Source organism: Trichosurus vulpecula, chromosome 4, assembly GCF_011100635.1.
Source record: "Trichosurus vulpecula isolate mTriVul1 chromosome 4, mTriVul1.pri, whole genome shotgun sequence".
NCBI classification, from domain to species: Eukaryota; Metazoa; Chordata; class Mammalia; order Diprotodontia; family Phalangeridae; genus Trichosurus; species Trichosurus vulpecula.
In genome coordinates, this window is record NC_050576.1 from 253534179 (window position 1) to 253559894 (window position 25716).

The 25716-nt window shown below is 37.4% G+C and overlaps 1 protein-coding gene across 1 annotated transcript in view; it reads right to left on the reverse strand.

Moving 5' to 3' along the window:
• The window catches only part of GNB4 (G protein subunit beta 4), a 56084-nt gene that overhangs the window by 5884 nt on the left and 24484 nt on the right, over nt 1-25716 (reverse strand). The window contains exons 2-9 of the mRNA XM_036754471.1: nt 23561-23672; nt 13252-13290; nt 11458-11564; nt 10874-10937; nt 9083-9245; nt 8184-8250; nt 7886-8087; nt 874-1090 (exon numbers count right to left, since the gene is read on the reverse strand). Of these exons, the coding sequence (XP_036610366.1) occupies nt 874-1090; nt 7886-8087; nt 8184-8250; nt 9083-9245; nt 10874-10937; nt 11458-11564; nt 13252-13290; nt 23561-23617 (916 nt within the window). The 5' untranslated portion in view covers nt 23618-23672. The remainder of the gene's footprint in view (nt 1-873; nt 1091-7885; nt 8088-8183; nt 8251-9082; nt 9246-10873; nt 10938-11457; nt 11565-13251; nt 13291-23560; nt 23673-25716) is intronic.

The following is a 25716-nucleotide window of genomic DNA, read 5'->3' on the forward strand; positions in this document are numbered from 1 at the left end:
TGAGGAAGGGAACTTGGTTAGCTTATTACAGTAGCTCAGGTGAGAAGGGGTGAGAGCCTGGATTAGAAGGGTGTCTGTGGGGGCAGCTAGGTGGTGCAGTGAGTAGTGCACCAGCCCTGGAATCAGAAGGACCTGATTTCAAATCTAGCCTCAGACACTTGACACACTTCCTAGCTGTGTGACCTTGGGCAAGTCACTTAACCCCAAATGCCCTGCCTTCCCCCCTCAAAAAAAAAAGAAGGGTGTCTGTGAAAACACACTGGGATGTAGAATGAGAGTGGGCAGTAACAGATGAAGATGGCACAGAGGGTTTGAGCCTGGCTGAGTGGGAGGAGGGTAGCTGGAAAGTGGGGGAAAAGGGAAGGTTTGGGGATAAAGGGAACGAATTCAGTTCTGAACATGTTGAATTTGAGATATCTACAGGACAAACTGTTTAAGATGTCCAACAGGCAATCGGTGACGTGGGATTACAGAACTTAGCAAAGATCAGGACTGGGTACAGAGATCTTGGAACAGAGATAACTGACCCCATGAGAGCTGACGAGATCGCTAAGATACTAGTGAAGAAGGCCCGAGACAGAGTGCTTAGAGGTAATAGGAGGGGATGGGATCAAAAGGACATGGAGAGGGACCAGCTGTGGCAAGAAAGACCACCTCATCAGGGTCATGCTTAGGGCCTCATCATTCAATTCAATTCAAAGTTTATAAACACCTACCATATGCACAATCCTGTGCAACATGCTGGGGGTAAAAAGATCACAGGATGGACACTTCAAGTTGGAAAAATTTTAGAAGCTGATGTACCTCATCCAAACCACTTCCAACCCACTTGTTTACAGATAAGGAAAACTTATTTTAAAAACAGTTACAAACCTGCACGTTCTCCTTTCAATGTGTCCCATACGTTACAATTAAAGTCATCGTAACCAGCTAGCAAGAGGCGTCCACTTTTTGAGAAGGCGACAGAAGTGATTCCACAGATGATATTATCGTGAGAATACATCATCAATTCTTGGTCTGCACGAAGGTCAAAGAGCCGGCAAGTGGCATCATCAGAGCCAGTAGCAAATGCATGCCCATTAGGAAAGAACTGAAAAGAGAATCCAGAAATAATTATCAGAGATAAGGAGAAATCTCATGGCTTTTATTAAACACTTCAAGAAATCCAAGATAAATACTTTAAAATCCTAAATTCGTAGACCTACAGAAAAGCTTCAAAGGGTTAGGATATAAAACAATCACAAAGATCTAAAAAAAAACAAATGCAAAGCAGTCCCCTTAGGGCAGATAAAAAGAAGGTGAATCCAATTTTGTATGTGATTAGGCTTGGCTATCAATTCCCAGAAATGAACAGCTGTTACACTGCTTCAATGTAACCCTGCTTTTTAGAAAGATAAACCAAATACTGTTTGGATGTTTATAAAGTTAATTAACGATGGTCACGGATGAAAGCGAAGGGAGACTATTGGGCCTGGATTCAAGAATATTTCAACAGTATTTTTTATACTTCCAGGTGAAAGTGGTCAGTATCTACAACTCATCTATTATTGTATAGGGTCTCATTCTTAATAAAACTTGAAGAGTTTGTCGGATTTAGGATTTAGATAAAAATTTAGACATTAACAAAACAAACCTCTTTCATAATTTGTTCCTGCCTATCTATTATAAAGAGATTTAGTGGGATGGAGCACTGATAAGCAGCAGACTTCACTTATTCATATATAAATGAGGTTACAGCAAACAGAAGACAGAAAATAAAGGGCAGAGCTTTCTAACTCAACTGGAAAGGAAGGCACCTCGGTTCTCTCCTCAGGAGACAGTTTTTATGAGCCCATACAGGTTAGTGCTCTAGGCTACTTACTTTGAAAGTGCCATAGGCAGACCTGGACATGAAAGCAGACCTTAGTTGGAGAATATATTTGAGAATTTGCTGTTTCATATTAAAAATACCACAGTCTAATGAAAATTATCTACTTGCTAGGAATAACACTAAAAACAAGTTCAAGATTTAATCTTATGAAGCAGAAATGAATATTTAGTTTGGTTTAAAGTACAATACTTTAGATGCTCTTTTGGTGCCAAGAAGACAGGCTAGCTAGCATTTCTAGATAATCTTTTTTTAGTTGAAAAAAAAATTTTAATTTAACAAAAAATCTCCACCCCACCCCCCATCCCCGCCAAAGGGGAAAACAGAAGGTGGTAATCCTTGCAAAAATGCTATGCAGAGTCAAGCAAAACAAATTTCCACATAGCACATGTCCAAAAATATGTCACATTCTGCATCTTGAGTCCATTACCTTTGTTAGGAAATCATTAATATGCTTCAGCATTGATCCTCTGGAATTTTGGTTAGTAACTACAAGGGTCAGGTTCTAAAAGAGCTTTCAAAGATGTCTGTTATTGCAATACTGTGGTTATTGTATAAATTGCCCTGATTTTGTTCACTTCATTCTGCATCAATTCTTATCAGTCTTCCCAGCGTTCTCTTAAAATGTCCCTTTAATCATTTTCTTTGACTAGATAGGACTTTTCTAGGGCCTCTCTACTAATCATATATTTGGACACATAAACATGAACATTAAAAATACTTTATATTTTCCTCCATGTTTACTACTAAAATCTTAGTTTTCTGTGTATGTCATCCTACTGTGCAAGATTAACAATGTTACTGTAAGTGTTGGTTGGATCAATAAACAAATAAAAACATTTAAAAAAAATTCTCATTGCACATTTCCATTGGGCTGGAGCCAGTTATCATATTTTACACAATTATAACTGAACAGTGTGAATTCAGATACATATGATTCATCATTCACACTGATGAAGATTACAAAAGCTTGAGCAAGAAATTGGAGATCTCAGAAGCACAAGTGGTAATTTGATCAGTGCTGTCACTAAAGGATTCAGAAAAGAAAACGATTCCTAAGACCGTAAGAAGATAGTATATGAGAATTAAGATCTTGATTTCTGAACCACAGGTTAAAGATACAGGAACGAAAGACACTTGGCCAGGGATGAAGTACATCTAACAAGGTCTGGTCAAGAATGTATTTGCACAGTTACTGCACTCCCCTCTGGCTCAGCTTCTACTTCTGTAAAAGGGGAATAATGATACCTACCCTCCCTGCTTCACAAGAATGTCATAAGAAGAGCACTGGGTAAATGTATTTGCAAATCTAATCAAGAGAGTTTTACAGTGAAAGAGAAGGGAAAGGGGAGTTGGGGGAAACTGCCACAAATCACCAGGCTAAATATCACAAACAGTAAAGGACAATGAAGGTAGAAGAATGGCAGTGGTGACATTCAGGAATTTACAAGAGACAAAATCCAAGAAAGAAATCATCAACAGTAAAATCCACAGCCCTACATGTCCGTCTGCACGAATGCTCGGTTTAGAATAAAGTAAAATTATTCAGAAATTCTAAAGTAAGGGGTCAAATTTAACCTCGCAGGGATCGCTGAAACTTGTTGGAATTAAACATATGACTGGAATACGATTCCGGACAGGTATATATTGTTGGAAAAAAGCCAGTCAGGTAAAGGGGGAAAGTAGTATTGGGGTAGCAATGTTTATTAAGAAAGCATACTCATGGTAGAAAATCCAAGAACTAGAAGGTAAAATCAAGGCAGAGAACACTGGGATGATTTTCTCAATGGAGACTGAAATAGAAGTGATGATTTCCACTGTAGTACACCACAGGTCGAGAGAAAGAGGAAACAGATGAACTCTTTAGGAAAGAAATGATGATTCCTGCACTGAGGCATGGTGTAGTGTTGACGGGGGCTTCAATTATTCAGACATCTGCTGGGCTACCTCTTTGCCAAAAGCAGAGCAGCAAATAACTTCCTGATTTGCATTAATGATAGGTTTTTTCCTTCAAAAGGTATACTAATAAATGTGAATTCTATCCCAGATCTGATTTTTGTCAAGGACAAACTGACTGCTGTGTCAGAACTGATGGGATCCTAAAGGCAAGTGAGAAAATTTGTATATACATAGTTATTTGCATCTTGTCTCTTCCATTAGAATGTGAACTCCTTGAAAGTAGAGACTGTGTTTTTGTTGGTTTTTTTTGAATCCCTAAAGCTTAGCACAGTGTCTGGCAAACAGTAAATGCTTAATGAACATTTGTGACTTAACTCTTGTCTGTTTAACATGTTTTCCATGTTAACCATGTTACCAAAGCCCCCATGCCCCCCAAAAGTACAACAATAAAAAGCAAGAAACACAGAAAGAATTTTTTAAAAAGTATGCTTCAATCTGCACTCAAGAGTTCACCAGTTCTCTCTCTGGAGTTGAATAGCATTTTTCATCATGGGTCCTTTGGAAACTGTCCTGGGTCACTCTCTTGATCAGAATAGCTAAGTCTTTCACAATTAATCATCAAAACAACATTGCTGTTACTGCGGATAATGTTCTCCTGGTTCTAATCACTTCAGTCTGCATCAATTAATATGGGTCTTCACAGGTTTTTCTGAAACCATCCTGCTTCATTTCTTATATCACCATAGTGTTCCATTACAATCATACTACAAACTGTACTGACTAGAGTTTGTAGAGAAGAGAAGGAAAGCTAGACACAGACCGACACAAATCCTGGATTTGGTGAGAACAGATTCCAAATGGTTCGGAGGATAGAGAAACAGGATTCCAAAGAGTATAGTTCACCGGGGGAAGTCTACTCACAAGGAATGGGGAAATCTCAAATGAAGTAAATCCTGAAGATATAAGAGAAATAACTGATGAGGAGAAAAAACATGGGTTATCTGAAGAAACTGAGTGTGGACGTACAGAAACTTTACCCATCAACTTAGATTTGAAATATAAAGAGGATGGAAGCAAGGACGGCGGACAGATACAAGAATGCGGAACAGCAGCAGAGCTAAAGCTTACAACGAGCTAGCGCCGGGAGGGAAGCTAAGGACAATGTTCTCAGGAGTCCTTGCTGAAACAGAGAACCCTCCTCCCTATAGCTCACACTGTTGGGCTCACAGAACACGGCGCTTACTGCATACATTTTTTTTTCTATGCTGTTCAAATGATCTACTCTTTTTAAAAAAAGAAAGCTAAAACCACAAAGTCTCAGTGATTACTGTTTTCTAATATAGTTTGAGGTCACTTATGTCTCTGGCCGTTATTTCCCTTGAGATTCTAGACCTTTCATTCTTCCAGAGGAACTGTGTCATTGTTTTGTCCAGCTCTGTAGAACAGCCCCTTGGCGGTCTGAATCAAGTCTATTGATTAATTTAGTCACAGTTTTTATTACATCGAGGTGGCCCAAACATGAGCAATGACTCCAGTTATTCAAATCTTTTATGTCTATTGAGAGTTTTAAAATTGTATTTATAGATGTTTTGAGTGTCTTGGTAGGTTAACTCTCAGATATTTTATACATTTTGTTAGTATGAGATTCCCCTATGTTTCTTTCTTTTTATTGTCATGCCTCTACAGAAATGCTCTCAATTTCTGTGAATTTATTTTGTATCCTGCTAATTTACTAAAACCACCAATCATCTCTATCAGTTTCTTGAGTTACTCTCGATTTTTCAAAGTAAAGCATCATGTCCACTAATAAATACAGAAAATTCTGTCTTCTCTTTGCTCATGTTTCTGTCTTTTAATTTGTTTTATTGTTGTTAGAATTTCTAAAACTACATCAAATAATAGTGTGGAAGATGGGCATTCTTGTTTCTATATTTATTGGGAAAGCTTCTAATATTTTCCACTGAAAATCGTGCTAATGGAATAATAATATGCAAAGAAGGAATCATACCAAACTCCTTTTATGAAACAAATATGATGTTGACACCTAAACTAGGAAAAGCAAAAACAGAGAAAGAAAATTACAGACCAATTTCATTAACGAGTATAGATGCAAAAATTCTAAATAATATACTAGCCAGCATACTACAACAATATATCATATAGATTATACATGATGACCAAGTTGGATTTATACCAAGAACGCAGGGATGGTTTAACATAAGGAAAGCTATTAATGTAACTGATTATATCAACAACAAAAGCAATAAAAATTTTATGATTATATCAATAAATACAGAAAAAGCTTTTGACAAAATACAACACTCACTCCTATTAAATACACTTGAAAGCATAAGTATAAATGGATTTTTTCCTTAAAATAATAAGAAGCATCTACCTAAAACCATCAGCAAGTATCATCTGTGATGGGGATAAGCTAGAAGCCTTCCCAATAAGCTCAGGAGTGAAAACAAGCATGCCCATTGTCACCAATATTATTCAATATTGTATTAGCAATGCTAGCAATATCAGTAACACGAAAAAGAAATCGAAAGAGTGAGAATGGGCAATGAAGTAATAAAACCATCTGTCTTTGCAGACTAGCCATTCTCCAACTGATAGGCATCCCCCCCTCAATTTCCAGTTCTTTGCCACCAAAAAGAGAACTGCTATAAATATTTTAGAATATATCTAATAGTGCTATTGCTTGGTCAAAGGGAGATGTCATCAGATAACTAGGAGAACATGGAACACATTATCCTATCAGACTTCTGGAAAGGAGAAGAATTTATAAATGAACGATAGAGAACATTGTGACATGTAAAACAGATAATTTTGCCTACATTAAATTAAAAAGGTTTTGTACATATAAAACCAATATAGCCAAGATTAGAAGGAAATCAGAAAATTGGGGAAGGGGGGATTTTTTTTTGGAGGGGGGGTAAGGCAGGGTAATTGGGGTTAAGTGACTTGCCCAAGGTCACACAGCTAGTAAGTCTGTCAAGTGTCTGAGGCCAAATTTGAACTCAGGTCCTCCTGAGTCCAGGGACGATGCTCTACTCACTATGCCACCTAGCAGCCCCAGGGAGGAAATTTTAAAGATAGTTCCTCAGATAAAGGTCTTAAATCTCAAATATATAGAGAACTCTGTCAAATTTATAAAAATACGAGTCATTCCTTAATAAATGGTCAAAAGATATGGACAGGCAGTTTTTTGATGAAGAAATGAAAACTATATATAGTCATATAAAAAATGCTCTAAATTATTACTGATTAGAGAAATGCAAATTAAAACAACTCTGAGATATCATCTCACACCTATCAGATTGGATAAAAATAGATGGGGAAAATGACAAATGTTGGAGGGGATGTGGAAAAATTGGGACACTAATATAAACTGTTGGTGGAACTGTGAACTGATCCAAATGTTATAAGGAGGCAAATTTATTCTCAATGTAAAGAAACACTCAAATGAGAGCCTTCTAACAGTGAAATGGGCCACCTTTTTGGCTGGACTAAATGGCCCAACAGTTCATTTCTAACTGTGAAATTCGGTGATTCTTCGATAATGGATCATTTGAACAGCCAAATTAATTGAGTTATTTTGGGTCTCCCTTAGTCATAGGCATAACACATGTCTTAGTCAATCTTGGTAGATTAGATTAGTGGGAATTTTTCCTTTGAACCTAATTTTTTTCTATTTGGGTTTTTTTCCCCCTAAACAAAAGAGAGAGCTTTTTTTCCCTTAGAATTTTTATTGCTGTTTTTGCTTTTGAAGCATCCTTACAAATCCTTCTGCTTGGCCTGTTTATTTCTCAAGTTTCAAAGAGAGAGTATTGATTCTTCTTATAAAATAATGTAGTTGGGGAACACCTCAAAGGACTACTTTTTTTTCCAAACCAATATATTCCTCTGGATTGTTTAAGATAAAAACATACAGTTATCTGCAGATAAGCTATTGTCTGTGGTAATGAACCATGTGAGTCAACCATGAGGACTTTGGTCTTAAGAACGCTGTATTATAACATTTTATAATTTAAAGCAGATGACTGAAAATTAGAATGCAAGAATGCAATTTATACACAGTATGATAAATTCTCTGTAGTGATACCATTCACTTACACAGACAGCATTAATATCTGACACATGCCCAATGAAAGACTGCCTACACATTCCATCTCGGATATCCCAGAGTTTAGAAGAGGCATCACAAGCACCAGAAACGAAAGTTTTCATGTCAGGACTTAGAGAGAGACTCATCACATCTCCAGTATGTCCGGTGAATGTGGTGGTCTGTTGGCCAGTTTCAATGTCCCATAAAGCACTGCAGAAAATCAAATGAAAATACCTAGTTAACATTTTCCATCTTTAAATGTATAATTTTTCTTCTTCAATCACTTTTCTTTTTACATAGACTTACCAAGTTGTATCTCCTGAACTTGTAACAATTTGGTTGTCATCTAAGAAACGGCAGCAGGACAAGTAGCCTGCAATATACGAAGTGGAAAATGTTATCATTCATTCAAAAGTTGAGTGCATATACAATGGTAACAAATACAAAAGGGTCACAGCTTGTTAGAACGGTGTTTAATGGTAAACTAATTCTTTTAATATCTAAGTATCTGGAAAATCTATACTGTTTGCAAATAAATGAAGATGGCTAAATATACCTAGTAAATATTGCCAACCAAAAATTATTTATAACCATACTTATGTAATGACAGTACTCATACTGAAAACTAGAAACAATTTAACAAGGACCTATCTCATAACAAAAAATCCTTAATTTGGATAACTATTATAAATTTCTAATTTAGTAACTGTACATAGTTGCTAATGGCCTGAAAGTACTATATGACGGCAGAACATTTAGAAGGTCCTCTTTTTCCAATTATCAGAAAGCTAAAGCTTCCCATGTTTCAAAACAATTTTTTCTTTCTCACCCAGTTAGCACTAATGCTGCAGCCAGCTAAGCCTAAATTTGCTTATACCTGCGCTCACTATAGCAGTTCAGTCATTGTCAGTTGTGTCTGACTCTGTGAATTCATTTGGGGTTTTCTTGGCAAAGACACTGGAGTGGTTCACCATTTCCTTCTCCAGTTCCTTTTAAAGATGAGGAACTGAGGTAAACAAGGTTAAGTGACTTGCCTGGGGTCACACAGCTGGTAAGCATCTGTTGAACTCAAGGCCCGACCCTCTATCCACTGGGCCGATTAAGTGCTGACTATAGAAGGGTTCACTATAAACAGTGAGGGAATAGGCCCAGGGTAGGGAAAAAGGTCAGACTGGAAAAGCATAGGTACAATGAATGTAGCTCACCTGTGTGACCTGGTAACTCCCGGCTCACTCTCACATTGCCTTCCCTAGTTTTCAGGTTGTAGATGGAACAGATGTTGTCCAAACCACCACAAGCAACATAATTACCAGAGGGAGCATAAGCACAGGTCATCACCCAGGAGGATCTCAAAGGAATGGCATGCATCTTGAGAACAAATATAATATATCAAAGCACTGATAAGACATTTATTTTTTAAAAACAGTAATCATTGTTTTCAGATCTGCTCGACTCTTAAGCAAATATTACTAACATCAAAATTAAATATAACCCATAAGACTCAAGCTGCTAAAGTGAAAATGTTTTGGGGAAAAAATGAACAAAAAAGGAGAGAAAAGCAGCCACTATAAATTAATTGTTATTTTCTCATGATCAAAACTTTTCTGAAACAAGGATCCCCAAAATTATTTTTCACTCTAGTCAGATGACTCTCTACACACTTTTAAAGCCTGCAAGGTTTGCTAGAAAACTGAGTACTAACATAAACACTTAAAAATGCAATAAAATAAAGCTATTTTCCTAGGAAAATCATCGCGCGTGCATGTGTGCGTGCGTGCGTGTGGGTATGTGTGTGTTTGCAGCACCCCAGTGGTGGTATTTCAGAAACAGCAAGTGTTAAATTTTCATTTGTCCTTTAAGAACTAAAAGTCAAAACAAAGCTATATCATTTATAGAATAAAGAACAAAGCATGTATAGGGCCTTAAATGAAAGAAATATTATATAAAAGGTAAGTGATTATTCCCTTAGCCACAACACTAGGCAATAGAGAAAGGAAATATTCCATAGATAGTAATTTTATATAATTTTACTAATAATCCTTTAAATATAAAAAAATGATGCTATTCCTCACTAGCCACGGTGACAGATTTCTGTTAGCCCATCCACATCCACCTGGTATCCTTGTGCCCAAATATGAAGTAACATGCAAGACAGCTAACTGGTGCTGAAACAATGAGAACCTAACTGAGCCACAGGGGTCCAAATCCATGAATCTTGGTGTTACTGCTGTTATGCTCTTATACCAGCTACAGCTATTTACTATATATAATTACTATAACATCTACATCTTGACCCTGAGAAAACCCTGCATCAGTTTGCAAGTAACCCCCAAGTACAGGTAGCACTTCTTGTGAGTCTGGAGTGAAACCATGGAAGGGTCATTTGCCTCTCCAGGGAACTCCAGAATTAAGTTCATTTTCTAGGATTTCAGCCCTGTGCATTTTCCAAAGTCAATCTAAATCCCTACAAAGAAGTTCTGGTACAACAAGGTATCTTAAAGGCTATTCTCAAAGAACACAAGTTTATATAACTGTACTTGATATTTAAGAAATGAGTGTTTTCCATATCAATTTTAATGCCTCAAATTTAGATAAGAGATATCAAAATATGCCTACAAATGTATTTGTAACGTAAAATCCAGAGAAAACAAAATCAAGAAAACTGGAGTTGTCAAACTATTAGAAGGGCCTTTAAAAAGCCAGATTTTATATTAAAAGGTCTATTCCTAAGTTTGAATTTAAAATTTGGGCATCATTTGCAAAAGTACTTATGTTGAAAGAGATTTCCATGATTGCAGAAGAAAAGAAGAGGCAAAACATTCACAAATTTAAGCCAAGTCATAAGGAGTATATTAATTAACATTCCAAATTGCTCTTAGAAGTAATCAGCAAATTAAAATCATATTCAAAGCAGAAAAGTAAAATGGAAGAAACAATTAGTAGGTAGCAAATCAAACCCAAGAACCATACAAAAGGACCTGGATAAACAGCCCCACCTTATTTGTTGTATAGCTGTCCCAAATGATTAGTTTTCCATCTTGGGAAGCACTGACTAGTAGCCTAAAGGAAACAATACATATAATTCAAACATTTAGGGAAAAGTTTCACATTAGTCACATGGCATACATTAATATAAAGACCTATTCAGAAAATAGGCTATTCTTTTTTCTAGTGAAAAATAAATTTGATCCAAATTGTAGGTGAAATGGCAAGCCTGAAAATCTTACATACATACCACAAAATAAGAATAACATCTAATTAATACCTTGCTTTATTCTTATTTAACTTTATGGTAATGGCAGCTATGAATTTCTGAAAACAAAAAAACCCAGCCAGTGCAGAAATATAATTAAAATAATGTAATTTGTTGAGAATTGTTTACTAGATTAGCCAAAGCTTTTCAGAACATCAACGAAGATTTTCAGGGAAGGGGAAATTAATTTGTACAGTGCATGTGTTATTTTCCAATTGTTCTAAACACTACTTTAACATATTCAAATTTTTATTATTAAAAAGAAATCAGAACAATGATTCTCAACTTCATTATTTTAGTAACACTGAAAATTGCAGGTATACAAACCTTGAATCATATCCCCAGTGCATGGCATAAATCTTAGCTAAGTGACCCCGAAGAGTACGCCGTGTTCGCATCTGGATTCTTCCCACAGAATCCAGACTTGTTGTCATCTTTAGAAAGAGAAAAAGAAAATTATTATTTATCTTAAAAGTAATTCCAAGTTTTAAAAACAAACTTTTTCAAATAAATCCCTCTTTTCTCTCCACCCTGCAATCTGTCCTTTATAACAAATATTTTAAAAGGATAGTTTAAATTAAACTAAATCAGGAATACTTAAATACCACAATCTTACAATTGTATAGAGAGACTCTATGGGAAATCATTCCAAAGAAAAGGATTATATAGACAACATTTGAAGAAAGATCACAGAATATTTTTAAAAGCTGGAACTGACTTTGAGATCTTCTGGTCCAGACCATTCATTTTAGAAATAAAGCACAGAAGGTGTAAGTCACTTAACCAAGGTCACAGAGGTGGTTATTGGTAGAGTTAATAACTATCAATACAACATTACACTACACTGTTTCTACTCAAAAACAAGATAAAGTGTGATTGATTCAACTTTTTTGGTAGAATATTAACCTAAATTAATACTCTTGAATCATTAACAAAAATTTAGAAGAGGATAAAATTACGCTTCACATGGAATTATAGTCCATAATATAATGCCAATGTTATAAAGCTTCATAAACAACCAATCATAAATTTTTTTCATTAAACTGAAGTGACAGAACATGGCCTAAAGACTACATTTTGTTGTCTTACCAAGAAAATATTTTAATATTAATAATAGAACCTTAGGATTAGAAAGAGCCTTAAGAATTCATCATTCTATCCATCCTCATGATTTTACAGATAAGGTTCTGTTAAAACTTTAACACTTTATGCAAAGGAAATCAGGTCTCTAAAAGGAATGTAGAACTACTTGAAGAGAGATCTATATAATCATGTCCTACATTAATATTAACCACAGAAAATTTAATTTCATACTACCATCATTAATATATTCCTATCAAACCTTACTGTAATAAATGAAGCCCTGCTCTAATGCCATTGGCCTGATCACTTAAGATATAAATTGAATAGCATAATCCTATAATGTCACTGGAACTTTAAGAAATCTAAAAAAAAAAAATGATCTAGTCCTGGGTTCACCATTTTTGTGTCATGGACCTCCCCCTCCCCCCTTGGCAGGCTGGTTGAGCTTTTGGACCCCTCTATGAAATAATCTTTTGTTATCTTCATTCATTAATTGAAAAATACACTAAATTTCTGTTAGGAGTTAGTGAAAAGCTATAGCCCACTGCCTCCCACCCCAATTCATGAACCCCATCAAATGTATCCACAGATTAACAGGTCAATCGCCCCTAGTCTAATCTACCTACCTCATTTTACATATAAATAAAATGAAGTCTAGAGAGATGAAGTTACTTATATCAGCTGCTATGTTTCAGACTTCATGTCTAGGGCTCTTTCCACTCCACCACACTGCCTTGTACTTCAGTCACATTTCATGTCTAGCAGCAGCATCTCTCTGAGCCCCTTATAATATTATTGCATTTCATATTCTACGTCTCAGAAACAATTACAGATGTTAGACAGACTATGCCTTTGCTGCATTTACGTTTTCTATAATTTTATGTAGCATCTATTATTAGTCCTTTAAGAAGCATGTAATCGACTTATATGTGCTGCTCAAGGTGAGGATGACTTTTTTCTTTCAATGCTAAGTTGTCACACATAATTAATGGAATAACAGAAATAATAATAATAAGAATAATAGAAACAATATTTTACCTGACTGAGTGTTGTGTCACCACATGCTTTCCTAGCATCCTAAAGAGAAAAACACATATTTAAAATGAATTTAGATCATGTTTTTAATCGTTTTGAAAAAGGTCAATTTTACTGAAAAGCATTAAAATTTACAACAGTTTTTATGGTATTTTTGATTAACAATGAACTAAACTAAGAGACTGTTCTTAATTTGTTGTTGCTGAAACTTAAGAGGATGGTACCAAATAAGTACATGGTATTCAGGGTATTCTTACTGGTAAGCCTCAATGTAAATTAATGTATTGAGATCTCTTCTATTTGTTTCTTCCTAGAAGCAGTTAAGGTTGTTGAACAGTTCCAATACCAAAGCAAAAAGGTTGAAATATATATCCTTAGAAATATCAAGATAATTTTAAAAACCAAGAAAATAACCTTTATGTTTTCACACTTTGTAAAGCCACTTGGTTCCATACGCTATATCACAAAGCCTCAGGGTGATCAGAAACCCCCAATATGGGGATCTTGGAAGCCCCAGGAGCAGAGATCAGCTACCACTGCACTCAGATAAGAACTCCCTAGGCCCAGAGGTTCCAAGGTCCAGAGAGAGCCTAATCCTGGTAAATAGAAGTCAGCACAAGAATCCAGGACAGGACCACTAAGGGCCAACAACTCTACCCAAAAGCACAGCAAGATACAGAGCCTGCCCTAGCACAAATCCTCAATTTAGCACCTAAAGCTGAAGAGATGAATGAATCAAGAAAAATGCCAAAAGAGATAAAAAAACTGTTGTAACTCTGACTCCATACCAACTGTAAACAAAGACTCAAAGAAAAAAAATGAATTCTCCACAAGAGCTACATAGATATCTGAAGAAATGAAGCAAGGATTTAAAAAATTAATAAAAGCTCTAGAACAGAATCAGAAGTAGTAGTTTTGAAGAGAAAGTGACAAATTTTATCCAAGAAACAAGCTCCTTGACAACTAGAATAGACCAAAAAGAAATGAACGACTCCACAAGATAGCAAAAAATATTAGAAAAAAATAAAAAGGATGAAGAAATAAAAGAAAATGTAAGCTATCTGATATAAAAAACAAGTGATCTGGAAAACTGTTCAAGAGATAATTTAAGAATTACTGGACTCTCTGAAAGCCATGACTTAAAAAAAAAAAAAAGCCTGGATACCATATTTCAAGATATTGTGAATTAAAACTGCCCAAATTTATTAGAACCAGAAAGCAAACAAACAAAAGCAGAATAAATGCACCTATCATTTCCTTAAAGGAACTGCAAAAAGAAAAGTTCCAGGAATTTCAAATCCAGAAATCTGACATCAAAGAAAAAAAATACTACAAACATCCAGAAAGAAGCAGTTCAAGTACCAAGGAACCATACACAGTCTAGAACACACAAGACCTAGCAGCTTCTACTATAAATGAGAGTAGTTCTTAGAACAGAATATTCCCAAAGGCAAAAGAGGTGAATTTACAACCAAGAATATCTGATTTGTAAAATTGAGTCTAATCCTACAAAGGGAAAGAATGGATCTTTAATAAAACAGAGGACTTTCAAGTATTTCTTATAAAAAGGCCACAGCTGAACAGAATCTCTGATATAGAAACACAGAAGTCCAGAGAAATCTAGACAGGTAAATTTATTTGGGCAACTGGAAGGAGCTGTATAATGATGTAGTACTAACATTTTCAGGAAGAGAGATGAAGTAAGTGGTCCTTCATAACCTTAATGTCTTCAAAGAGTATTGGGAGTGTTAAGTAAGAAAAACAGAGGCCCTGGGGATGAACTGCTACTGTTCTTGAGGGTTTTAAAAAGGAAAGGTAGAAAGAAGAATATACTAGCGTAAAACAAGGAGAAAGGGGTGAAACTTGCAATTTCTCATAATTATGTTATGTTAGAAGAAAAAAGATACAAACATAAAGGAAAGGGTGAAAGGGAATGGACATCAGATGAACCTCTCTCTTATCTAAAGAAACCCACACAACTGGTGTAGAAATATATGAAAGGCAACAGGGAAACAAGTGAAGGTGGGGAGGCCAGAGGATGACACTGGAAAGCCAAAACCCTTTCTGATTTTAAAGGGGAGACTAAAGGAAAAAGAAAAGAACTAGCCTCAGAAAGGGTCCCTTAGGTCCCCTCTTAGGCAGCTGGGGAATGGCTACACAAAGTGTGGTACGGGAACGTAATGGAATATTATCGTACTGTAAGATGGCAAAGGAGATATTTAGTGAATCCTGGGTAGTATAAATTGACAGAGTGAAATGAGCAGAACAATTTATACAGGGAGAATAACACTAAAGAAAAGTAACCTTGAAAGACTCAACGACTCTGATAAACGCAATGACCAACCATGTCACTAGAGGACCTAGGATGAAACCTGTTTCTACCTACTGACAGAGAGAGGATGGATTCCAGGTACAAAGAGACACTTTTTTGGACATGACCATTCTGTGGATTTATTTAGCTTGATTCTGCTTGTTTTACACAAGTCTCCCTGCCCCACTCCCACCCCAGGCTCTCTCTCCCTCAAGTTTTACTTGGGGGATAGGGAGGAACTAGTAATAGTTATACCAAAAAAAAGAAGAGGGCTACAGTAATATTTTTAAAATGTACGTATGAGAAAAGAAGGAAGTTGAGAAGGAAACAGATAAGAAGGGCAGTTTTGAAAGTAATATGAAGGGTATTATATATATATATATTATATATATATATATATATATATATATACATATATTTATTTATTTATTTTAAATCAGGAGAAAAGGAGATTCACAGTTTTATACAGAATTCTCTTTCTGTGTTCTGCTCTGGATAGAAATGTTCTAGTGAGAATAAATTTTTTTTTTTTTTAATGCAGCCCAGAATTAGAAGTAACACAGTTAATTGAGAGTAGGAGGGTCAATCTTTGCAGTAAATATCTCAAAGTTTAAGATAAATAAGAACAAGACTCAGTCCCTAATATGTAAACAGTCAAAGGGGATATATATATATGTATACATATATATATATGTAGTTTTCGAAAGAAGAAATGCAAGTTATCCAAGGAAAGAATACACCAAATTAATAAGAGAAATGCACATTAAAACAACTTTGAGGTTTTTCTAGCATAACAAAGTGAAAAGAGCTCTAATTCAAAGTCTAAGGACCTAAGTTCACATTCTGATTGCTTCTTATCACCTGTGAGACCAAGCAAGTATTTTACCTCTAAGACCCTCTCCAGTTCTAAAGCTATGAGTCTACAATCCTATGAACTCACATCCATCGGATTTGCAAAAAAACCACAAGATGAAATGATAAATGATGCAGAAGCTATAGGAAGACAAATACACAATATTTAATGTACTATTGGTGGTTGTATCAACATGTCCTGTCACTCTGGAAAACGACTTGAAATTAAGGGGCAGCTATGTGGAGCAGTGGATAGAGCACAAGCAGTGGAATCAGAAAGACCTGAATTCAAATCTGACCTCGGACACTTATTAGCTGCATGACCCTGGGCAAATGACTTAACCTTGACTGCCTCCAAAAAAAGTCACTTAATTATACATACCCTTTGACCTAGTAACAACACCTCAAGAAATTCAAAAGGAGAACGAAAGATCCTATATTGGGACAAAAATATTTTAAGTAGTACTTTCTGTAGTAGCAAAGAACTTCAAAGACAGTCAGTAGCCATTAATCAGGGGAATGGTTAAACAAATTGTGGTGTATAAGGATATACTAGAATAGTATTTCACTATCAAGAAATGGAAATTAAGGGGCAGCTAGGTGGCACAGTGAGTAGAGCACCGGTCCTGGAGTCAGGAGGACCTGAGTTCAAATGCGGCCTCAGACACCTGACACACTTACCAGCTGTGTGACCTTAGGTGAGTCACTTAACCTCAATTGCCCTGCCTTCCCCCCTCCAAAAAACAAAATGAAACAAAAAAAGAAATGGAAATTATGAAGAATTCAGAAAAAAAACCTGGTTACTCACATGAACTAATGCAAAGTAAAGAGCACCAGAATAATTTACACGATGATCCCAGTAATAGAAATAAAGCAACACTGAAAGACTTCAGAACTCTGACTTATGCAGTGACCAGTTGTGAACCAAGAGGAGAAATGTGTATGCTTCCAGTTTCTTGGCCAAAAAGGTGGAAGATTATAGGAGCTTAAAAAAGAAAAAAGACATACATTTTTTCACACATGGTCAGTATGTTAAGTTTGCTTTGCTTGAAACGAGGGCTGAGGGTGGTGTGTGAACAGGAGTTATTGAGAAATGACAGTAACATAAAGCAAAGCATTAATAAAAGTTGGAGCTTTTTTTTTTCTTAAAAAAAAAAAGATAGTGGAGAACAGCAGAGGTACTAAAGGTCTGAAGGAGGGCAATCATTTCAGTTAAAAAAAAGAGTAGAGACTAGAATCTGGATCAGTGAGCTAGGCTTTAATTCCCAGCAAATTATGTAACATATTGTGTTGGTAAACAAAATGGGCTCTTAGCACTCAGTTCAACCAAGTACCCTGGAAGAGTTTGGCCTTTGTTTCCTTGATTAGATTGAGAGTCCTTGGTGACCTCCTTGCCTCAGGGGAGACCATAGTTTACACGTGAGTTTGAGTGACATGTTTGGGACATCAGAGGCTTTTAGACCACGTGGGTTTAAGCCACCTCTTTGTGACGATTCTAGGTCACATGAGGTTGGCTTTTCCTTTTTCGGAGCTTTTACCCACAGCTGTGGTGGCATACTTGACTCTGGGCCAGTCCTTGCTATGAGCTCCCGGGCTGAACTCAGATGTTGGTAACTATGAATTGTATTTGGTCTGTTTGTAATTTCTTTGTATTTTGCTCTAAAGTTCAGGGTGCTGGCTTTTTCCCCTGAACTAAGTGAATGATGTCTGTATGCTAGATTAAAGTAAACCTGTCAACCCCTTAACGTTGTTTTCCTTAGTAAAGCAGATCAAAAGAACCTGGGCTTTGGCAGCGTGCTTGTTGTTGGGCTTGTGTTGGTCTTTCACCCCCAAAACAGTTGCTAGCCAGATTGTTGAAACACATATTACCAAGATGACAGTTAGTAAACAACTAGGAAGTATTGATCCCAATGAGCCAACATGGCTAGGTTGTACAGAGAACAGAATGCTACACTTGGGAGTCAAGAAGACTTGAGATTAAACCCTGTTCTAGACACTTACATGCTGTGTGACTCTGGGCAAGTCACTCCACCTCAGTTTCTTCCTATGTAAAATGAGGGAGCTGAACTTAATGGCTTCTAAGGTCTCTTCCAGATTTAACTTTATGATCCTATCACTTCTCAATAATTAGGTGATATGATATACACAAAACACTTTATAATAACACTTTTTCTGACAGCAAAGAAATGACAAATGGGTACCCATCAGTTGAGCAGTGATTTAACATATTGTGGCAATAAATGTAATTGAATATTATTGTTTCATAAACAATACCAAATACGATGAATTCAGAGCAATTTATATAATGATCACAATAAAGTAAACAAAAACAAGGAAAGGGCACACTCATTAAATGTGCAGATGGCACAAACCCAAGAATGACAGTTAACACACTGGCAGGCAGAGTCAGGACATCAAGCCAAGTTTAGTGAGATGGAACAGAACAGAGAAAAGTGTAAAGTCCTACATTTGGGTTCCAAAAACACCAACTTGAAAAGATGGATGTGGTTCATCTGAAAAAGATCTGAGGACCTTCTCCTGGTGACATGGTGCTGAATGGCAGCTAGAAAAAATGAGCCGAATCCAACAGAACTGATGATACACAATCTCAACTGGGCACACTAAGTAGATTTTCTTACACCTCCTTAATTAATTCAGTATTCCACTCACCAGGGACTATTCCAAATCTTTTTCTTTCCTCAAGCCTCCCATGATATTCCTTCCCCAACCCGAAGAAAATGCCTCATAATACACATACACACACACACACACACAGAGACACCCACCAAACTATCCAGCTCCCTTTGGTATACTGTTTTCCCCATTAGACTATAAGATCCTTGAGGACAGGGACTGTCTTTTTGCTTGTACTTGTATCCCCAGTGCTTAGCACAGTGCCTGCTTATTACCTTGCTGCCTTTAGGCCCTAGTGGTGCTATCACTGAGTCAAACGGCGTGTACAATTTGGTAAAGGGGGAGCACAGGTCCAGAATCCTTTCCAGGATGGCCGTACCAATGACTTCATCACAGTTCAATCAACAGTGCATCAGTCACTCTGCTTTCCTGTAGCCCTTTCAACCTTCGTCATTTTTTTCTTTTTTTGTCAATTCTGCCAGCCTGAGGTATGAGGTAGAACCTCAGAGTGGCTTTAAATTGCATTTCTCTAATTATCAGTGATTTGGAGCATTTTTAAAAATATGAGTATTGACAGATTCTTTGAGATCTGTCTGTTAATAAGTCCTCTGAGCATCTGTCAAGTAGGTGAGGCTCTTGTTCTTATAAATTTGAGTCAGTTTCTTATTTATCTTGAAACTCATGCCTTTATCAGAGAAACTTCCTAAAAGATTTTTTTTTCCCCAGTTAAGTGCTTTCCTTCTAATGTTAGCTACACTGGACCTGTCTGTGGAAAAAACTTTCCTCCTATCCACAAAAATGAAAGATAATGCCTTCCTTTTGTCTTCTAATCGGTTTGTGATATAACCTTTTTTGTCTAGGACATGTATCTATCTTGAGCTTATCCTGGCATATGAGATGAGGTCTTGGTCTAATCCTAGTTCTGCCAGACTGCTGTCCAGCATTTCCTGCAGTTTTTGTCCCTTAGTAAGAGCTTGGCCACCACACACTTCATTTCCTTCAGCATGCAGCCCCTGATCAGCCTCTCTGCTTTTTAACTGGCACCCAATCGTTCGGATGATTACTGCTCTGTCATATAGTTTCAGAGCTCCCTTCCTCCTCACTTTGTCTTTCATTATCTCCTCTGAGATTCCCAACCTTTTATTCTTCAAGATGAATTTCATTATTATTTAGATGTATTTTAGGGCCTAAACTTGGTTGAAGTTATTACTTATTTCAATTATTTTTAGTTCTCTATAGTCTATCATATGAAAAAAGTGATGATTTTAAACAGAAATAGGTTTTGTGCTTCACCAAAAGTCTTTTCTGTGTTTACTGATATAATCATATGATTTTTGTTGTTTTTGGTTTTAGTGTAAATAATTGTTTATAGATTTCCTAATTCTATGCAACTAAGTGGCGCAGTAGACAGAGCATCGGATCTGAAGTAAGACAGACTCATCTTCTTCAGTTCAAATATGGCCTGAGACAAGCTATGTGATTCTGGGCAAGACCTTGCTTGTCTCAGTTTCCTCATCAGTAAAATGAGCTGGAGAAGGAAATGGCAAACTACTACCAAGAAAACCCCAAATGGGCTCACAAAGAGTTGGACATGACTGGACAACAATTTATCTCTATCGATTTCTCTAACAATTTTACCTTCTATCTCTGGTATGAATCCTATCTGATCATAGTTTAATCTTTGTGATATGTTGCCATAGTCTCCTTGAAAATATTTTATTTAAAATTTTTGTATCAATGCTTATCAAGGATATTGGTCTATAGTATTCTTTCTCTGGTTTGATTCTCCTTGGTTTAGGTGTCAAGATCCTATTTGCAAACTGTTTGTAAAATACTAGAATTAATTGTTCTTTGAACATTTGATAGAATTTGTTTGTTATTGCATCTGGACCCAAGGATTTTTCATTTGGCAGTTTATTTAAAACTTTTTCTGACACTGGGGCTATTTACATTTCTTATTTCTTGTTCTGTTAACTTGAGTATTTTATATTTTTTTTAAACATTCGTCCACTCCCTAGTTGCCAGTTTAATTGGTATATCTTATGGCAAAATAATTTCTAATAATATCCTTTATTTCTTCTTCATTCGTTATAAATTCTCCTTTCCATTCTTAATATTTTTAATTTGGTTTTCCTCTTTCTCCTTTAAAAAAAAATCAGGTAATGGTTTACCTATTTTATTGGCTATTTCGAAAAAAAATTATTCAAATATCTGAAGACAGAATATGCTCTCCATACTAACCACCCCTCCTGTCTTTAACTATTCCTCATGATACAATTTTAGGTGATTTTATCAGCTTACCTACCCACTGTTAGACAGACGAGTTTGCTGATACTCTTCTTAAAATGCAGGATCCAATATAACAAACATTGTTAAGCATCTATTATGTTCAAAGTGAGGAGAAGCATGGCACAGTGGACAGAGAGCTGGTCTCAAGAGTCAGGAAGACCCTAGTTCAAATCCCCTCTCTGCTCCATACTGGCCTCTTGACCGTGGCGGTCACTTAACCTTCCAGTGCTCCAGGCAGCTCTTAAAGACAATGAGTGACCGAGTGGCCGTGCTGGTAGAGGTCAATGAAATCATGTCTAGTTCCCTTCTCTACTGAAATGTTAGGCACTGGTGATGCAAAGAGAAAAATGAAAATGGTCCCTGTTCCTCAAGGAGCTAAATTCAATCAGGGGAATAGCATGTAAGTACTTATAAAATAAATACAATGCAATTTCAAGGGAAAAATACTAACAGCTGAGGGGATTCAAAAAGGCCTGTTGTAGCTAAACTTTGATTTTTTTTTTTTGTTTTTGGCAGGGCAATTGGGGTTAAGTGACTTGCCCAAAGTCACACAGCTAGTAAATGTGTCAAGTGACTGAGGTAGGATTTGAACTCAGGTCCTCCTGACTCCAGGGCCGGTGCTCTACTCACTGCGCCACCTAGCTGCCCCATGTAGCTAAACTTTGAAGGAAACTAGAGAGTGCATGTCAGGCAGGGGGGACTGGCCAACGGCTAAAGGCACGGAAAGAGGAGATGGAAAGCCCTATGCACTGTACAGGAAGGCCCGACTGCCTGGAACACAGCGTGCGTGAAGGGACGTGTTACTGCATCTGGACCCTGCAGCCAGTCTGCAAAGGTCTCAGAATTGAAGACAACATTACAAATGTAGTTTGATCAGTATTGAAGACACAATGCTTCTGTCAGTAAGTAGATGATGACACTGACTTTTCTGGAACTCAAAGCAAAATGCTGACTAATGAGAATTTATAGTCAACTAAAATCCCAAAGTCTCTTTTACTACTTTAGTCAGTAATGAAGAAGCAGAGCAGTCAGTCAAGAGCTTTCTGAACCTGACCTCTGGTGAGCATACCTGGCATTTTGTAGAGGAGCGCTCTCCAAAATTTTTATAGAGGGCACTCTAAACAAAAGTTTTTTCCCCTGGCATTTTCTTCTCTCAATATAAATGAACAATGTCAGGCATACCATTTCAAAAAGGAATAGAACAGTATGTCAGAAGTGTTGCTGATAGCCAAGGGAATTCTGCCAGCTGCTGGTGAGCTCCCTGGCCAGGATTTCACTGTGTTGATTCTGAGCTAATGTAACGAACCTCTCCTCCTAACACAGTCATGGAACGGCAGGCCAAGCTGCCAGCAGTGGGCAGAGAAGAAGGCTCCCTGTTCTTCCAACATGGGAAGGTGTGCAGCATTCTGCCGGATGGGAGGAGAATGGCATTCAGTGTCCCTTATACATATCTAAGGCTTCCAAAGGCACCACAGCAATCTCAATTAATAGTAATGTATTTCTTTTTCAGGTGAAAGTTAATTAGTGACTGGAGATGATGACTAGTTTTCTCCAAGATCATTCCTCCACTCTTCACAATCACTTGCGTGCCTCCTTGAGTGTGTCCTTGGAGGCTTAGCCATTGGCATGGCGCAATTTCTGGATGTCTCAGACATTTGATGACGCTTATGTTAGGATGATGAATGTAAATCAAATTTATACTTTAACAGGTTTGTTTCAGGTTTTTTGTTGGGCCTCAAGCCCAGAGTAATCAGTCAGGCAACAAGTATTTATTAAGTTCCTATTGTGTGCCAAGAACTGTGCTAAATGTTAGGGATTCAAATAAAAGCAAAAACAAAAATTCCTGCCTTGCAAGCAGCTTACATCCCAATGAGAGACAAGATGGAAAAAACAAGGTGTATGTACACAGCGTATGTAGACAGTGAATGAGGGTGGGCAGGTGCCACTGGTATAAACCCATTGTATAGATGAGGAAAGTAAAGCAGACAGGGGTCAGATGACTTGCTTGAGGTGGGTCTGAGGTCGGCTCTGACTCTGCTCTAACCACTGTCCTGTGGCACTACCTCATCAGCTGCCTGATGAGATGCACACTCTGTGCCTGGAACTGTTCCAAGTGAACCTAAGGGCTCAAACTGCTGTATGATGATTTGTACTATGCTTTTTTTTTAAATGGAAAAGTGTTAAGCCAAACTAAAGTATCAAGAGAAGTAAAGTGTCAGGTCTTACCTTGATCTGACCCCGAAGCTGCTCCGCTTCCTGCCGTAACTGCTCCAGCTCACTCATCTTCCAAGCCTGTGTTTGCCTTGCGCTTAGTGACAGACAATACTGCTGAAGATGGCTGTCAAGACAGAAATTTATTTTACCATGTATTAATCTCTTTAAATATGCATATGCAACTCTTTGCATTCATTATGAAATTTAACTAAGATAGGTATTACTGGAATACAATTTTATATTACATACAAACCCATTTAACATCAGTCTTTTAAAAAGGAATGTAATCAAAGTGGTAACTGGGGAGGGAAAAAAAAAAACCTTTTAGCTAAAGTATTCAGCACTGATGACAGGGGAATAATACTGCTAGAAGGGAGTCAGCAAGAAATAAATTTAAATCATCTTGAAGGCAAGAAGAGGATTAGTGATTTGGTTTTAGGAGTGAACGAAAATCATCATGGAAAAGCCAAACACCACTTTCTAAAGTTTACCTGCCTGACAAGTATCTCAAATAGTAACAAGCTGTAAGAGACAAGTCAATCAACAAGCAATTATTATGTGTTCTCCTATATATGAAGCACTGGGAACAAAAAATTGGCATAGCCAGAGCCATTTGGATGCTTCTATTAAAGAGTGTCCTCTGGCCCCACAGAATACATCACAGTCAACCAGTTAACTAAGTTTTCATTAAGTGCCTTCTACATACTAGGCACTGAGCAAAGTGCTGAGAATAAAAAGAAAGGCAAAAGATAATACCTGCTCTCAAAGAGTTTAAAGTCCAGTGGGGATGTCAACATGGCAATAACTAAACAAACAAGCTATATACAGGATAAATTGAAAACAAATCAAAAGAGGGAAGTCACTCCCATCAAGGGAATAAGGAAGTCAGGGAAACCAGAAGGCAGAGTTGAGAAGGGAGAGCTCCAGGCCCAGAGAACAGCCAGTCACTAGATCCCAGGGTCCACAAGGGTGGTGTAAGGTCCAAGATGACTGCTAAGGAAGGAGCTAGGTTATGCAGAATTTTAAAAGCCAAACAGAGGATGCGATGTTCGATCACAGACACCACATGGAGCCAACAGAATTGATTGAACAGAGGATGATAGCATCAGACTTGTGCTTCAGAAAGATCAACTTGACAGATGAATGAAAATATGGACTCAACTGGAAGAGGATGAAACAAGAAGACCAACCAACAAACTACTGCAATAGTCTAGGTCTAAGGCAATGAGAATGTGCACCAGGATGGTAGCAGTGGCAGAGGAGAGAAATAGGTATATACAAGAGTTGTACCAACTACAGTCCTTGGCAACTGATTGGATATGCGCACCAAGAGAGAGGGAGAAAGGGAGGAGTTGACGATGAAGCCCAGGCTGGGAGCCAAGGTAGCTGAGAGGACAGTGGCACCCTCAACAGCAATAGGGTAGTTAGGAAAATAGAAAGTAGACTGGGAGAGATGTAAAGTCAGTGAGAGGTGCAATATGCTGGAGAAGATGGGATGGGGTGATTTGTACGTGTAGAGGAGTTTGCCTTGGCAAAGAGAAAGGCCGCTTCATTATGAGACAAAGATGAAAGAAAAGCATCTGGAATGACATGGGAAGAAGAGGGGAACAAAAGAAACCCTTAAGAAATGGCCTCATTTTTTTTAGTGAACTATGGGGCAACCTCTCTGCTAAGGGGGTGGGGAACCATGGGAAGTTTGCAGAAGGATGAAAAGGTTTGGGGAAGCCGATATGGTTAGTGTGATAGTAAATTAGGGAGGTGTAAAAGGACTGTCCTTCTGCAGTGAAGTCCCCTTGAAATTCTCTAACACAAATTAGCAGTGGACCCAATCAGCAGTTTCAAGATTTTCTCCATCATTCAGCAGCACTTAAATAGGAATGAAGGCAGGGAGTGGTGGGGATAGTTTAAGGATGAGGTTTGGAAGAGGAAAATCTTCTACAGGATAAAGGGGAAGGGAAATCACAAGAAGACAGTGTAGAATGGAGTTGGTTCATCAAGGGGTCAAGTCTGGGAAGGGAGCAGAGTATAGACAGTGCAGAGTTGATGGCCTGAGAAAGAACTGAGGGATTAAGGGATTGGAGGTGCCAGTGAGGATAAAGAACAAGTTTTGGGGGCTGCAGGGCAGAGAGAGAGAGGGAATTCCAACAGATCATGAGATAAAGGAATTT